Below are 17,444 nucleotides of genomic sequence, written 5' to 3'. Positions count from 1 at the left end.
AATTGCCATTTGCGAGTAGATATACAGAACATTAACCGCAACTCCCCTCAGCACCCCTCTCTTTTACTTCATCAAAGAAAGCAATCAAGTTGGTAAAACCTGAAATGAAATACTTCTGCAATGTTCTGATGCCATGGGCTGGTCAAGTAAGTGTGGGCATGGATCCTGACACCTCCAGACAGTTTGCAATTTTCAAATGGTCTGTAGGAGGGACGGAATGAGAAGCACACTCCGTGCCAATTAAGATCTATTGGACACCTTCAGGAGCTTGTTCACTGGCCTGTCTAGAACAGAATGGAATTTTCAGCCTTTTTTTCAGGACAAAGCCAAATGTTCGGGTAGACTTTTGTGCGCGGCTACTGGGGTCATCATGGGGCAAAAGAAAATGTTTTCCCATCTTTTTTGTTGTGATATTTGAGGGCTCACCCTGACATTGTCTTGAGCACTCAACTTGGTGTGCCTGGCCACCTTGCACGGTATTTACACTTCTGGTCTTTTCTCTAGCAAGGCAGTGCTAATTCCTAACATAGACATAGACGTTACAGTGCAGAAGGAGGCCACACAGCCCATCGAGTCTGCACCGGCCCTTGGAAAGAGCACCCTACATAAGCCCACACCTCCACCCTATCCCTGTAACCCAGTAACCCCACCTAACCTTTTTGGACACTAAGGGCAATTTAGCGTGGCCAACCCACCTAAACTACACATCTTTGAACTGTGGGAAGAAACCAGAGCATCCGGAGGAAACCCACATAGACACAGGTAGAACGTGCAGACTCAACACAGTGACCCAAGCCGGAAATCAAATCTGGGACCCGAGTGCTGTGAAGCAACTGTGCTACCATGCTGCAGCTTGCTTTTGCCACTGGCATCAGGCAGTCAGTTCCTGCCTCCTGGAGGCACTCAGTACCTCTAATTGGGCATTGAGCTCACCTCCTTCCCAATCAAACCATGCAAGATAGTATCGTGCGATAGTCACAGTTCAGGCATCGGGTCAGGAGCTGGAATTTATCCAGGTATCAAGTTCCCACCTATCCTTTGAAAATCTGGCCCCATGTTTCTCCTTCCTCCTCCCAGCTTCTATTCCATCAGTAGGCTTTCTTCCAACCTCCACGCTCCTGTCCTCTGGAACTACTTCTGTATGTCTCTCCAGTTTGTCACCTCCCTTGTTATTTCAAAAGTGACCATTAATCCTAAACCTGCCCAAAGGGGACAATTTTCATCCCAGTTTTCAAAACTGATGTGTAATTAATCCATACCTGGTGACTATTCATATTCAACTCCCCCTCCTTTGTCTCTGATCAATTTGTTGTATTCCTCCAGTTGAATTTAGATTTCTTGTAATCCAAATTATTCCCAGTAAATGCAGAGGTTCATAGCTCCTTTCTTTCTTTCTGGTGTTGCTTTTCTTCATTTAGGATGTACTTTCTCTTCTCCTTGAATTATTTCTGGGATAAGCAATATCTGTAACATCCGATAGTAATCCTGAAAGTGTTCTCATTTTTCATCCATAACTTTCTCTTTGAAAAATTCTTCCCATTTTACACCTTTCATATGATATTTCAATCCTTTAATCCAATGGTTTTATGATTTGTTCTGTCCTTATTTGAACCTTAAATGCAGCAATGTGATGATTAGCAGTTCTTAATTGTTATCTTTATTCAATTTGGCTTATTAATCTCTCCTCATTAGTTGGCAATAAATCCATTGTTACATTTCCACTTGAGGGTTTTCCTGACATGCCGCTTAAGAAAAGGTTTTGAAGTACTTCAATAAACTTCCTCATGCGTGCAGATTGTCCTTCCATCCTGCCGTCAGTCCCAGTGTCAACCAGTAAAATTAGAATTCTCCATGATGAGAACAAAGGCCTCGTTATTGATTTTTAAGTGACCTCCCAGAGTGGTGGATCTATCTTTTTTATTTTCTATTGATTTCTTAAGATATACTTAACAAATATTTCCCCTTTTCTATCTTGCAGAATTATCCAAAGAGACTACTAATTTCCGGTTCCTCCCTTTCAGCAGCATATTAGTCTGCCTGATAAACTCTACGTGCCCTTTGAGTCCAGAGGCACACCTTGCCCTTCAGATTGTTCCTCATACACCTGCTTCTTTTAGCCGGGTTTCACTTGCTCCTATTTAGCACCTGCTGTGAAAACCATCATTCAGGCCTTTGCCTAACTTCCCTGGTTTACGTTCTTCCCATTTAAAAAAAGTTATCCAGCTGCTAAGGTGAATGCCCTTGCTCCATTCAGAAGATGGCAGTGCCAACAGTAAAGCCTATCCTTCCCTCAGTGGTTCCAGTGAACCGCGAAGCATTAAGCTTTCCTCCGAAACAGTCAGGGAGATTTTAACCCAACTGGCCCAGCAGGCAGAGAGTTAAAATCACCTTGGACTTGCCTGCTGGTGCCTGTTGATAAAGTGGCCAAGCTGCACACTGCCAAAGCCTCAGCACCTGCCTACCCAATTCTTTTTGCAGGTGTTGTGTCATCTATTAATTTTAATCTTTTTATAAAGTTCTCGAGATGTCGGACCACCTATGCCATTGGCTCACAAGAAACAAAACTTTTAGCACATCATTAGTGCCACACGACATGGTGGAAGGTTCTTCAATGTGAGGACAGAATTAGGTCTCCGCAAGGACTGTGAGGTGGTCACTCCTACCACGATGGGTAGATACATCTGCAAAAGATAGATTGGTGACTTTTTCCTCTTGTTGGTTCTCTCATCATCTTTGACTGGATGATACATCCTTCAGATCTGATTTGATTTATTGTCACATGTACCAAAGTACAGTGAAAAGTATTTTTCTACGGCCAAGGGAATGTACACAGTACGTACATAAAAAAGAATTATCGATAGAGTACATTGTAGATAAAAAAGAATTATCGATAGAGTACATTGACAAATGGTACATTGACAAACAGTGATTGGTTACAGTGCGGAACAAGAGGCCAAACAAAGCAAATACATGAGAAAGAGCAGCGTAGGGTGTTGTGAATAGTGTTACAGGGAACAGATCAGTTTGAGGGAGAGTTGTTGAGGAGTCTAGCCGCTGTGGGGAAGAAGCTGTTCCTGTGTCTGGATGTGCGGTCTTCAGACTTCTGTACCTCCTGCCTGATGGAAGGGCTTGGGAGAAGGCAAAGCCTGGGTGGGGTGGGTCTCTGATAATGCTGTCTGCCTTCCTGAGGCAGCGGGAGGTGTATACAGAATCAATGTGAGGATGGCAAGCTTGTGTGATGCGTTGAGCTGAGTTCATCACACTCTGCAGTAACTTGCAATCTTGGGCCGAGCAGTTTCCATACCAAGCTGTGATGCAGCTGGATAGGATGTTCTCTATGGCACATCTGTAGAGGTTTGAGAGAGTCGATGTAGACGTAGACATGGCAACCTTTTTTAGGTTCCAGAGGAAGTAGAGACGTTGTTGGGCTTTCCTGACTGTTGCATCAATGTGAGTGGACCAGGACAGATTGTTGGTGATGGTTTGAACTTAAAGCTATCGCGACCATCTCCACTTCGGAGCCATTGATGCAGGTGGGGGGGGGGGGTGGGGGGGGGGGGGGGGGGGGGGGGGTCATGCTACGCTTGCTGAAGTTAATGATCAGTTCTTTGGTCTTTCCGACATTTAAACATCTTGGCCAGCTTGATCAGTTGCAATGCTACTAAGCCACTTTTGGTGATGGACATTGTGGCCCCTTACTGAGAGTACATTTGCTACCCTGAGTGTGCTTGCTACCCTGTGTGCATCTTTTAAGTGATTTTTTTAAAATAAATTTAGATTATCCAATTATTTTTTCCAATTAAGGGGCAATTTAGTGTGGCCAATCCACCTACTCTGCACATTTTTGGATTGTGGAGGGCGAAACCCACGCAGACACGGGGAGAATGTGCAAACTCCACACGGACAGTGACCCAGAGCCGGGATCGAACCTGGGACCTCAGCGCCGTGAGGCAGCTGTGCTAACCACTAGGCCACCGTGCTGCCCTCTTTTAAGTGATGTTCAGCATAGAACAATGCTGTGAGGGCGGTAGGTGATGCTGAGCAGGATGGTTCCTCACCCATGTTTGACCTGATGCCTTGAGACTTCATGGAATCTAGAGTCAAAATTGAGGACTGACAAGGCCACTCACTCCTGACTCTGTAACACTGTATCACCACGTTGGCATGGTGTTGGAGGGGTCTGGGACATTGACTGCAGGGTGTGATCCTGCGAGTATGATTATGTCAGACTTTTGCCTGACTAGTTTACGGGACCGCTCTCCCAATTTTTGCACAAGCCCCCAGGTCTTAATCCAGTGACATTACAAAGAAATTACGGGCTGGTTTAGCACAGTGGGCTAAAGAGCTGACTTGTAATGCAGAACAATGCCAGCAGCGTGGGTTCAATTCCCATACCGGCCTCCCTGAACAGGCTCCGGAATATGGCAACTAGGGGCTTTTCACAGTCACTTCATTAAAGCCTACTTGTGACAATAAGCGATTATTATTATTATTACCACTACACCAGCATCTTCCCCGGGAAGAATGGCGCGGATTGGTTACTTCAAGGTAATTTATGCACTAACCAATGTTAAACTACTGCAGAGCTGCAGGACTGAGTGGGAACAAAGTGATGTTCAGCATAGAGGAATGCCGTGAGGGCGGTAGGTGATGCTGAGCAGGATGGTTCGGACGAGCAAGTGAGGCCAGGTGGTCCCCTTTGTATAACGCTCACTGGAGATAAAGCCCAGCCCCCTGTCTCTGGAGAATTAGTCTTACCCTTTGGATTATTAGTCCAGTAACATTACTGCTATGCTAATATTCTCAGGTCTAACTCCTGCATGTGAAAGAAGAATACATTTCTCACACATGGGCATGCACATTTATGGACACATTATGCACTCACAGAATACTAATTCTCATAAAGAGCCAGCTTTTGATGCTTCCCATCCAAGCATCTTCCAAAACTCTTTATATTAGTTAGCTTCAAAGCATCAATCTCACTAAACTGTTCAAATCTTTCAATGTCAGCCACAGACTCTCAGTTCCAACTCCTGTAAATAAAACAAAACCGTGCTCTGTCAAAATTTCACATGGCGGTAAATATTTTTCATTGTGCGAGTTTCTGCATTCTTACATCTGTGGAAAAATTGGCGCCTCCATAGTTATAAGAGTCCAAATCCATTTGCTATTTTCCTCGCTTTATTGTAAATCAGGTGCTAACAGAGCATTGCTCAAGGCAATTACTTGAGGATAAATATGTCATGAATTTAACTCTAGTGGTTCGGGAGGACAGAGAAAGTACAGCTGGAGAACTTATACTGGGGTATCAGCAGTCACACCATCATCTTGTGCATGCTCCAGAAACCTTGGTTCAATAAATGACGATTGATTGAGTTTGAACTTCTATTCAGAAGGCATAGATTTTCATGTTTTGATATCTCTCAAGATTGACTTCCAGAAGGTAGGTAGCAAGTGAAACTTTTCTGCTTCCGTTATGTCTGGTCTATCTGTGAGTTAGCTGAACTGTGTTTTTGGTAAATATTGTTAATTTTCCATCTAAGTCTGTTTTCGATGGTAAAGGTTTTCATTATTTTTGACAAGTAAACCATTATAAGAGATGCTTGCGTCTTTCAGAAGAAAATATTACAATGCATATTAGCTGGCCAATAACTGGTCATGCTATATGGGTGATGCATAGGACCACGCGCATTTCATTATATCTTCAGTATGCACCATCTGAAATAACCTACTTTAAAGCATCAGCATTAAAATTCATAATGCATTAATTATTCTTTGCAGGCTCCATTTAGGCGGATGTCAGGGACTGATGGGACTTTGTCATCTGCAAGCCTTCAAGACGGGAAATGTGGATATAGCTCACCGCCTCAGAAACCCGAGGCTGTGGTTCATGCTATCAAGGTACTGGTCATACCTCAACAGTTCAAACAGGTACAATATTGCAGAGTATGACACATCAGAAATAAATGTGCCCAGGTAAAAAACTAGTATGAAATTTTCTTCGGATTATTTCAAATTGCTCCTTAGAATGCTCCCAATAGCAACAAAGCAACCTCAATCAATTGTTGGGCAGGTATCATGGTGGATGCGACCACAAAGTTCGGAATGAGGCCTGAAGTTAGTTTCCTACTGATAAAAAAATGGTTCACAATTTTCTGTACTCGGGTTTAATGGCGGGTTAGGTTGCCCATCACTCTATTGTGGGAACATTGCGTGCCTTTGCATCTCATCAATTATCATTGATAACCCAACTGGCTGGAATGACACCCCTAGTCCAAATCTAATAGCCACACTTCCAGCCAACTAGCCCATCATGGAGCACTACCAGATATCATTAGAGGCAGGGGGTATGAGGTGGAGAAGGATGGGGGTGGGCCACTGGAGCGGTGAGCTGGAGCCCCTGGCCCAGGCCCACGCTCTCAGCCATGCCCACTGTGACTGGGCCTCACTCTGGAGCCCCACTGCAATGTCCAGGTGGCCCTAGTACATGGCTCCCTGTGACAGGGCAGCCCTTTTCTGGGCCTCGGCCACCGTTCGCACAGAGTGCCCCAGACCGTGGACATCTTGACCCGTGACCGATACCTTCGCCCCCAAAGTCTCCACCGTGAATGGCACCCGTGCTGTGTTGACATGGGTGGCATGCTTGGTCGGCATCGACTCCTGCTCCTGCAAGCGGTTGGACTCCTCCAACTGCACCTGGAGGCACCGGATGGTTGCTGACAAACCCTCATGAAGTCCCTGGCTCTCCGACTGCATCTCCATTATTAATGGGACCACCCTTTACAGAAGCCCAAAACCCATCTGGACGGCAGCTAGTCCAAGAGTCCATCCCCTCGGGGTTCCTACCTACATCTGATGGACCACAGCACGTGTGTGGTGCACAACAGATAGTGTCCCAGGAGCCTCTTCACTAAAGTGCCCAACCAAAGTGAATGTCTCTGGGATGGCGGAGGTTGTTGGAGACAAATGTGTCGGGAAGTCAGTGTCATCCCTGGACTGGTGCACCTCGGGCTGCAGTTCAAGGGCTCCCTTGCTGCACATGTGTTCTTCCTCGCTGCTATACGCTTGGGCTTGGGGTTGTGGTTGGAGGTGGGGGAAACCAAAAAGCCCACCTCATTGCCAAGAGATCCTGCAAGACATAAGACATGACGCACGATCAGATCATGGGTTCGGGTGGTGGATGCTGGTGGAGTGGGTATGTGAGGGAGGTGGTGGGGATGGTGTGGGTGTGGGGGGGGAGGGTTGTGTGGGTGGTGGTGGTGGAGGGGATGGTGATACATGTGGCACAGGGAACCCCAACTTCACGGGCCTCACTTGCTCGTCCGATGCCGACCTCCACCTCTCTCCAGTCCACCCAACCAGATCCAGTGCCCGCTGCTCTGCTGTGGTGATGGGCCACAGGTCTGGCGGTCCCTCTCCAGTCTTTTCCCTTTCCCGGCAGTTGTGGGCTGCCTTCTTCTGGGGGGAGAGGATGGACAGAAAATGTACAGTGCTAGACAGTCGGACGCATGCAGCACAGAGTGTGGGTAGCTGGAGGCCTTCGTATCCAGGGCACCCAGCCATGGCGGCTGGTATGGGTGCTGGCACATGGTGCAGGATGGAGGTTTGGTCGCCCTCCCGCTGGGGGAGAGATATGGGGGGGTGGTTCGTGCCAGGAAAGAGTGCTGTCTGCTCACCCTGGCCACCCTGAGGAGGTTGTGCAGTTTTTTCTGGCACTGCTGTCCGATCCTGGCGGTGTTGTCCATAGCGCTCACAGCCTCTGCCATTATCACCCAGGTGCAGTGTACGACGATGGGTGGCAACCTCCTCCCACCCAGGGTAAAGGGTGGCCCTCCTCTCCTCCACGGCGTCTAGCAGGGTCTCGAGTTCAGGGAACCGGGGTGATGTTCTTCGTGCTGCTATCTTGTTGACTGGATATGTGCGTGTGGAGAGTGGAATGCTGATATACAGCTGCAGCTTGTCAGCTGCCTGACTCCGGTGTATCCAACACCGTTTCTCATTGGAATTGATTGTGTTCTATGTGGTGCCATTGCTAGCCCATTAACGGTTGATAAATGCTCCGGGAGCGGCTGCAATTTTACTGCCACAGAAGTCCACCAATTCTGTCCTGGAGTCAGCACTTTATCCCACCCAATGACTTCACTGCTCCCTGGATGAAGCAAGCCAAGTTCCAGAGCAGTGGGAGTTGCAATGATTTACAGTTTCCCAGAGGTGCAGGGTTCTATCGATAGTACACAGATCACTTTAGGAGCTCCCTGCCTGCAGTCACTACGATTCATGAATAGATAAAGCTTTCCCCTATTATGATCAAAAGATGATTTTGCAGATATTTGTGAGACACCCTGGGAGCTCTCACGTCTCTTACATCTTGAGTCACTCACAGGTTCCACAAATCTTAGCTGTCCCTCAGCGCATTCAGAGTTGGCTCATCTGTGACAAAGGCTACACCCAAAATAGGTGGATGATGAAGCCCATCGATGGCTGCAAAGTGCTTCAGAGAAGAGCTACAACACTCTTCATTTTGCAACGTGCTGCTTGATTGAGCAGACTATTGGCATGCTGAAAATGCATTTCCAGTATCTAGACTGGCCAGGTGACATCCTCCAATACACTCCCTAGAGGCTGTCCTGCATCACTGTGGCTTGTTGCGCTTTGTTAACCTGGTGCTCCAAAGGGGATTGAGTTGCCAAAAAGAAAGATGGAGGAGCTGCACGTTTCCTCCCATGAAGAGGGCATTGAGAAGGATGAGGGTGACGATGTTGAGACTCCAGAGGAGGCCACAGCATTGGTTGATGTGCATATGTACCGATGAAATCTTTAAAGCCACAATGTTTCAGGTTGACGATGACGACTTGCTCATACAAGCCTCTTTCACCTGTGCCCTCCATACTGACTTGATATTAACACCTCCTTTGCTATCCTTGTCATCTCAATGAAAGGTCATCAGTCTCAATGCTTTGTTACAATCTTGCATGATGAGGGCCTCACCCTTGCAAGGCTATGCAGCCTCTGGCTCATGGGGCATGATGAACACATTTGACATGAAGCGTTCTTTTCAAGCATCGAGCCAACACTTCTGTACCGATGTTAGCCTCGTGGCAGTATGCCAGAACATTGCAAGTAGCATCAAAGCAGACATCATCTATCATTGCTTTCACTTCAACATCTGAGGTCTGATCTGAACCCAAACTGCGGCATCTTTCTGCAGGCCACCCACTATATAAGAATAATTTTCTGGACTCATTCTCATACTGAGTCGCTGGTATGACATTGGTCTTTCGGACGATGTGGTCTATTGCTCTCAATCATGGATGTGAGCCTGTGAGTCAAGTCATAGAGAGAGTTTCAGCAGCACCATCATCTTATCATTGATAAACACTCATGATCCAGCCTTCGTATGGACTTCCCAAGTTCCTGCTCAGCGTTGCCCTTGCATCTGGGCGGAAGGCAGTCCAGTCAATGTCGACAGTGCATTTAGGTATTACTTGCTAACATCATTGATAATAATGAGCACACACAAGATGTAGCCGAGCTTCACTCTGATCCCATTTGAGGCCTCCACATTTTCATTCCAGCAATTGCAGATGAACACAAAGAAACCTGGCACACTGATGGCTTTGTCCCGATCAGATCAACATGCTGCTTGCCTGTTGGAAATCAAGCTCTGAGATTGTGTCAAGCCACGCTAGTCAGACCATCAGGTCCAGAGTGGCATTCACCCATTTCATAGTCCAGCATCAGGAGCCCAGACACATACCTCTTATCTCATATAACCATTGTTGTCTGGCAGACATCTCAGGTGTCACAAAGTGTCAGCTAGATCCATAACTCTGCATCATGCAGGTGGAAAATGGTAACTACTATCAGGGTAGTGTCTAGCTGTAAGCATGGTCATGATATCACACTACAGGCCAGCCATGAGCGCCTAAAATCCCCACAACTAGTTGAAATGTAACCCACAATCAAGCTGAAAGACATTACATGGAGGGCATTTAAGGATGTCAGAGTCATAGATGTTTACAATTGGCCCAGCTTGTCTATGCCGCCCAGTTTCTGTCACTAAGCTAGTCCCACTTGCCTGTATTTGGCCCTTGTACCTCTATACCCACTCTGCCCATGTAACTATCTAACTGCTTTTTAAAGGACTAAAATGGAACCTGCCTCTACCACTGCCTCTGGCAGCCCATTCCAGATGCTCACCACCCTCTGTGTGAAGAAATTTCCCCTCTGGTCACTTTTGTATCTCTCCCCTCTCACCTTAAACCTATGCCCTCTAGTTCTAGACTCCTCTACCTTTGGGAAAAGATGTCGACTATCTACCTTATTGATGCTCTTCATTATTTTAGACCTCTATAAGATCACCCCTAAGCCTCCTACGCGACAGGGAAAAAGTCCCAGCCTATCCAGCCTCTGCTTATAACTCAGACCATCAAGTCCTGGTAGTATCCCTTGTAAATCTCTTCTGCACTCTTTCTAGTTTAACAATATCCTTCTATAATAGGGTGACCAGAACTGAACACAGTATTCCATGTGTGGTCTTACCAATGTCTTGTACAATTTCAACAAGACATCCCAACTCTTGTATTCAATATTCTGACCAATAAAACCTAGCATGCTGAATGCCTCCTTCACCACCCTGTCCACCTGCGACTCCACCATCAAGGAGCTATGAACTTGTATTCTTAGATCTCTTTGTTCTGTAACTTTCCCCATCTCCCTACCATTAACTGAATAGGTCTTGCCCTGATCTACCAAAATGCATCACCTCACATTTATCCAAATTGAGTTCCATCTGCTATTCATCGGCCCACTGGCCCAATTGGTCAAGATCCTGTTGCAATCTTATATAACCTTCTTCACTATCCACTATGCCACCAATCTTGGTGTCATCTGCAAACTTACTAACCATGCCTCCTACATTCGCATCTAAATCATTAATATATATAACAAGTAACAGTGGACCCAGCACCGATCCCTGAGGCACACCGCTGGTCACAGGCCTCCAGTTTGAAAAACAACACTCCATAACCACCCTTTGGCTTCGGTCGCCAAGCCAATTTTGTATCCAATTGGTGACCTCCCCCTGGATTCCGTGAGATTTAACATTTTGCAACAACTTATGATGCGATACCTTGTCAAAGGCCTTGCTAAAGTCCATGTAGGTAAACGTCAACCCGCACTGCTCTCATCTACCTTCTTGGTTACCCCTTGAAAAAACTCAATCAAATTCGTAAGACATGACTTTCCCCTTACAAAGACATGCTGACTTTCCCTAATTAGCCCTTGCCTGTCTAAATGCCTGTAGATCCTCATTGTCATTGATGCATCCCATTTGTGGATATGGCGATGGTCTGAAAGTTTTGACGCATACCTGGCACAAACCGACGGGCAAAGCTCTCCATTGCAGTCACCACCCTTCCAATGGTGACCTTGATGCAGTGGCATGTTGGTGCGAGGACGTTAGAGACTGACATGGCCCTGTCTGTCTTTGGTGCTCCAATAACTCTCTGAGGCTTGTCATTGGACTTGGACTCAGCAGGAGCCTAGCCTCAGGGGTCATCATATGTCGGTGGCCTTTACTGTCACTGCCTCTGCCTGCTGTGGACCCAAATCTGTGCTAATTGGATGGTGACCCAAAGGCCGTTCTAAAATTTGGTCCCACTGAGTTGTCTGCGCTGGTGATGACCGATGGCTCGTCAACTGGTGAGTCTTCAGGATCCTCATCCCAGGTGGCTTAGGGACTGGGGTTGATGGACTGACTGGTGGTGAATCTCTTCCATTGCTTGCTGGTGGCTGTAATGGAGAGAAGCGATAATTATGGTTGGTTGTCTAATCGCTTGCATCAAAGAGCACTCACAGTTTGGTGGTTGGGCAAAGACTAGTGGATGGGGCCTCACTAGTTGGCTGGGATATGCCAATCTCGCATTCAGCTCATGAATGGTCCCTGTCCTTTCCAGCTGCTCAAATGTCTGCTCCTCAAAGTGGGTGCATGGCCTGAGATTCGGTAGCCCCCTCCTCTGGTCTGTGATCTTCCCTGTTGTTGTGGATGATCAGGTGGACAAATGGTGAGCAGGACTCATCCAAATGCAGATGGTGAGCATGCCTGCCTTCTCCATGTGCTGAGTGGACCTTTGTGAGGGCTGGAGATATGAATTGTGGAGGTTGTGACAAGTGATGATGATTATAAGTGTGTGTGAGAGATTCAGTGATAATGTCCCTTCTTCTTTGGCAGTCCCTCGGAGTCGAGGATGATTTACTTCCACGCTAAAAATGGGTTCCCAGGTGACTGGGCATCCAGTGCATGAGCTCCAGTCTCTTTCACAGGTGGAACATAAATCACCAGGGAACATAAATAGCAAGCACCTCAAGATGCTCATTGTAAGGATACACCAACACTTGCTGCCAAATCCAGGAGTTCACCACAATACCTCTAGAAACAGTAATTCTAGATCAAAAGCAGAAGCTATTCGCAATTACCCATTGTTTGCAAGTCAGTCCTTTCAATACAGCAAGTGCTGAGTCCCTCTTGCAGCTAAATGCAAGTTCTTCATGAGAGACAATAGAATAAATACTCTCTGCTATAGGCTTGTAAAAGAAATCTTCAAATTAGATGGTGTGGTTGTTTGATATCACGACAGCATCAGGTGGAAAGATGTTCATGGTCAAGATCATGATCAACTGTAAAGCACTTCCATATTGAAGCTCCTGACTTGCCAACTAGCTAATGATCCTATGGCTATAAGTTAGGAAATTTCTGAATGACTGGCTAAAATTCCTCCCAATTATCACCAATGTATTAATTAACCATTCACCTCATTTACTAATTGGGGATCCTGCTAGGTGTAAAATGGTTGCTGTTGTTATCTGCATTATTAACACTACACATAATGACATCATTTATGTATGGCATTTAGGGAGGTTTTTGAAATGCACAATTGGGTGGCCTATAAATGCAATTGTTTGTTTTTAACTGTACCATTTGGCTAATTTTGCTCGGTCTTTCCCTGGGCCACTGACAGGTCAGTTGTTTAGAAGGATGTGCATTATTTCAATACAGTATATCAGAGCAACATTCTGCTGATGATAACTGTGAAGGAGTATTTAAATATTATAGAATCATAGAATCTCAACAATGCATCAGGACGCCGTTCGGCCCATCAAGCCTGCACCAACCCTCTGAAAGAGCACTCTACCTAGACCGACCCACTTCCCCCGCCCTATCCCAATATCCCCACCTGATCAGCACATCCCTGGACATTATGGGACAATTTAGAATGGCCAATCCGTCTAACCTGCACGTCTTTGGACTGTGGGAGGAAGCCGGAGCACCCGGAGGAACTCCACGCAGACACAGGGAGAATATACAAACTTCACACAGGCACTCACCCAAGGCTGGTATTGAACCCAGGTCCTTGACACTGTGAGGGAACAGTGGTAAACTCTGTGCCTCTGTGCCGCCTCTAAATATTACGGTAAAACATCTGAACCATTATCTATGACAAGTTATCTCACCTTGCCCACCATGAACACACATTACACTCTGGTTTTCCAATACAAGAAGAGGCGTATCTTGGCATGAAAACAATTTCTCCTTGTAGTTTGAAAACTGAAAGGACACATTCAAAGGATTCATTTGCAGAACAAGTTAATGTTTTGAATTGTTCACACAACACCCTCTTGTCCTCTGAGTCATATAAACAGTAAGACACATAAACAGAGAGAACCAAGGAGGGAGAAGGACCTCCCTGTAAGCTTGTTCCTAAGACTAGCCAAGTTGGTCATTACGGGTCCAGGCAGTGGGCGGTCGAGGGGGTCACCCAGCCCCACTGTCTGCCCCTGTACTGTGGCTACGTTTGTGGCTGGGTGGCCTTGGGGAGGGAGCATGCGGTGTCAACCGGCATGCTTCAGGACTTCAGTGACCAATGGGAACCATGGGGCTGGGTTGGATCATCACCACCCCAAAATGACATTTTGGTTGAATTCTCTTCAGCTTTGACAAAGAGTCATCCAGACTCAAAGCATTAGCTGTCTTCTCTCTCCACAGATGCTGTCAGACCTGCTGATGTTGCCCAGTATTTTCTGCTTTGGTTTTGTTTGAATTAGTTAACTTCCCTTTTGATGTTTTGGCTTTTACAGTGCCCAACCAGGGGTCATTTTGTTTAATTTATTGATCATTTTTTTTATTGAAAAGAGTACAAACAATAAGAACTGAGCCTCAACGTGCCCAGTATCAGTTTACTTGAAGGCACTGAAAGGGAATTAAGGCAAGTTCATGTTCAATGTTTACCTGTATCTCACCACTGTGCTTTCATGAACTAATGAAGCATTATTTGATTGTTATTTACAATGTTAATTTGCACTAATAATCACATCTTAACAGGGTTCAAGTCTCCCACAAACTTTGGTGTCTCCCAGTTTAGAGATTGATTCTCCAATATCTTTCAAATCACTTTAACTCTTGTTGGCTTCAGTCAGTATATGCGTATTTGGGCTAGAAATAGGGAATAAGGAAAGTCACACATTCATATCAAGCTGTTTGGTGCAATCAGCCGACAATGAAACCACTTAGATGAACACAGTAGCCAATGATTTTCACTATTTCATACTTGGCTGTTGGAAAAAGATACTTAAAGCTTGTAACATAGAATAAAATATGAAACAAATCTTCATCTTGACATTCCAATCGTTGACTTCAAAACTAAAATATATTTGTCATCTGTCTCTGTCTTGTGAATTTTGTTTCAAATATACCAAAATGCCATTCTTTTGATGTTCAAACATACAAATTGGGGGCCAGAATTCTTCGGTCGTTGAGATTCCATTTTTCCCGCTGGCAGCGCATCCCTGCCAGTGGGTTCCCAGCAGCGTGGGGAGGTTTCAATGGGAAAAAAATGGGTGGGGGGGGGGGGGGGGGGGGGGGGGGGGGGGGGGTAGAATCCCACCGCCAGCGAACGGCACACTGGCGCTGTGAAACACGCAGCTGGGGAACTGGGGATTTGTTTGATCACTTGTTAATCTAACTTGTTAATCACGTACTGCGAACAATAACATATATATATCTCTCATAAATATTTTTAAACTTAGGTCGTGGAAGTGCACGAGAAAGTGGACAAAGAAGAAGACTACGAGAATGACCTGAGTGAAACAGAGAAAGCAATAGTCAGAGAAATGTGTAATGTGAGTAAATTGTGCCACAGCATCCAGCTCCTGCTGTGTCTCCCGCCCAATTCACATTTAGTGGATCCTTAAGATTGGAAAACAGACAAAGCAAGAAAGGATAAGAATTTAACAAAACACTTGTGATACTTTTATTAAAGAACTTTTTGTAAAAAAAGGCCCGATTTAAAAAAACAAAGGGACTTGTTTGTTGTTTTCATTGCAGGCAGCAGGCGTATTAGTACACTTAGGTGTGGCTCTTAATATTCCCATACTAATAAAAAAATACAAACCTAATCTTAACATCAAATATGTCACCTTAATTTAATGCTGCTAGTTTTGGCCAATTTATTACTAGTTCGTAGAACCTGGTTATATGGGTGAGTTGGGTTTATGCACCAATCATGTGGATTTAGAAGTCCACAGCTTGTCCCTGAATAGAGTGTAATTCAATTCCTTTGTGGAAGAAAGCTCATCCATATTTCTGGTAGTCTAGTCATTCCTAATTGGGAAAACATTCAGTACCTCAAATCCTGGCCCCAAAAGGCAAGTGTTAGTGAAATTGAAATAGCTTCAACAATTTTATTGGCCAAGTTGTGAATGGATAGTGAAATCATTAGATCACTTACTTAGATCTGCATAGGAAGAGATTGAGTGAGCACTGTGCCATCACCAGTGTTTTACAAGAGTATTGTGCTGATATGTAGTGAACTATTCAAACTGTCATCTTCTCCCCCCCCAGGATTTGTTTCAATCAGTGGAATGAAAGTGTTGTATTGTTGGGGTAGGCAAGTTATTCATTCCAGGAAATACCAAAAACATGCAACACAATACTCCATGCACTATCATAAATTAGTGAGCAACATCCATTAGAGGCCTAAACAGCCAGCAAGCATTCCGGAATATTGGAATCAATTGTAAGACTGAGAATAAGCAAAATATTTCCCGGAGCATCCAAAATGCATTATTCTTTTTTTTCTTGGTGAGGAAGATATTCTTCGCCTTTAACTTTCATGCAAGACAGGCTTTAGCTCAGAGACAATGTAGTGAAGTCATCAGTGTAAACATGCCTCGTCGTTTAAATAATGAGAAGGGGGAAACTTTTAATTGCTTCATTGTAATTTATTGAGAGGAAGATATTGATCACTAAAAGGCATACTGATGTTTTATTCCTCGCACTTTTTTCATTCTTTGCACTTTCTGCACTCGCTGAGGTAAGTCTAGTGTGGCTCCATTCAACATGGTTGGAAATTAGATCAAACTGCCACTCTTTCCTTTTGGGGCCCATTTGCCGGTTATTCAGCAGAAACTGAAAGATGCAGCAGATTCAATCAGACAAGGGTCCGGGATTCTCCACGCCTCCACGCCGCAATCGCGTGGGATGGAGAATGGGGCGTTGGATCGGCAATGCCTTCACGCAATTCTCCGGCGATCGGAGAATCGGCGCTAGTTGCGCGTATGCGGTCGCGTGGCGCAGGTCAGGGGCCGTTGAAAGAGCGATTCTCCACGGACGACTGGCTGAGTTCCCGCTGGTGTGGTTCACGTATGGTTCCACCCGGTGGGACGGCTGCATTGGCCGTCCTGGTGGGGGGGGGGGGCAGTGGTATCCGTTACCGGGGGGGGCCCTCCACGATGGCCAGGCCTGCAATTGAGGGCCACCAATCAGTGGGCGCGTGCAATCTGGGAGGCGGCCTACTTCTTCGGCTCCGGCCCACTGTGTGGGTCCGCCATGTTGCGCGGGGCCGGCGCCGCAGGCGGCCAGTGCACGCATGTGCGGACACGGGGCCGGAGGTGCATGGCCCCGTACTAGCAGCCGGAGCTGCGTGGAGCATTCCGGACCCCTGCAATCCCCCTTAAAAATGGAGAACCACACCGGACTTTCTAGAAAAAAGTCCGGAGTGATTCGCGCACGTTTTCTCGCGGGCGTGGGGACATAGCCCCTTCACTGGAGAATCCTGCCCAAGATCTGTCAGGAATTCAGTACAGAGGACAAATGTAGCACTTATTACTCACTGTACTAAGGAGAAGAAATAAAACAAAACAAGGGGGAAAAAATGAGTTTCATTAAAAGCTAATATCCACGTTGTCTTAAAAAGAAATCTGAACTTATTTGCATATCTGTTAACCTGAAGCAATTACCCCTCTTTGTCGTGTGTCCCCCCCCCCCCCCCCCCCCCCCCCCCCCCCATTTATTGCAAAAAGTTATGTAAGTCTCATAGAAGGATTATGGTTAACTGCACACAAATATTCGGTTGATTATTTCAGAACAGCCTTTAGTCTTTTTACTG

At 45.9% G+C, this 17,444-nt stretch overlaps 1 protein-coding gene across 2 annotated transcripts in view; it reads left to right on the top strand.

The window, feature by feature from the left end:
* The window catches only part of ccdc85a (coiled-coil domain containing 85A), a 942,586-nt gene that overhangs the window by 906,801 nt on the left and 18,341 nt on the right, over positions 1-17,444 (top strand). The window contains exons 3-4 of one of the 2 annotated variants that reach the window (XM_038809420.1): positions 5,782-5,901; positions 15,085-15,177. In XM_038809420.1, coding sequence (XP_038665348.1) covers positions 5,782-5,901; positions 15,085-15,177 — 213 coding nt within the window. Of the gene's footprint in view, positions 1-5,781; positions 5,902-15,084; positions 15,824-17,444 lie in introns of those variants that run through there. The other variant, XM_038809411.1, reaches the window with a different exon arrangement.

The sequence above is a fragment of the Scyliorhinus canicula genome, chromosome 1 (genome assembly GCF_902713615.1).
Source record: "Scyliorhinus canicula chromosome 1, sScyCan1.1, whole genome shotgun sequence".
Lineage (NCBI taxonomy): Eukaryota > Metazoa > Chordata > Chondrichthyes > Carcharhiniformes > Scyliorhinidae > Scyliorhinus > Scyliorhinus canicula.
The sequence above is the reverse complement of the archived record's forward strand: the minus strand, read 5'-3'. Positions and strand labels throughout refer to the sequence as shown.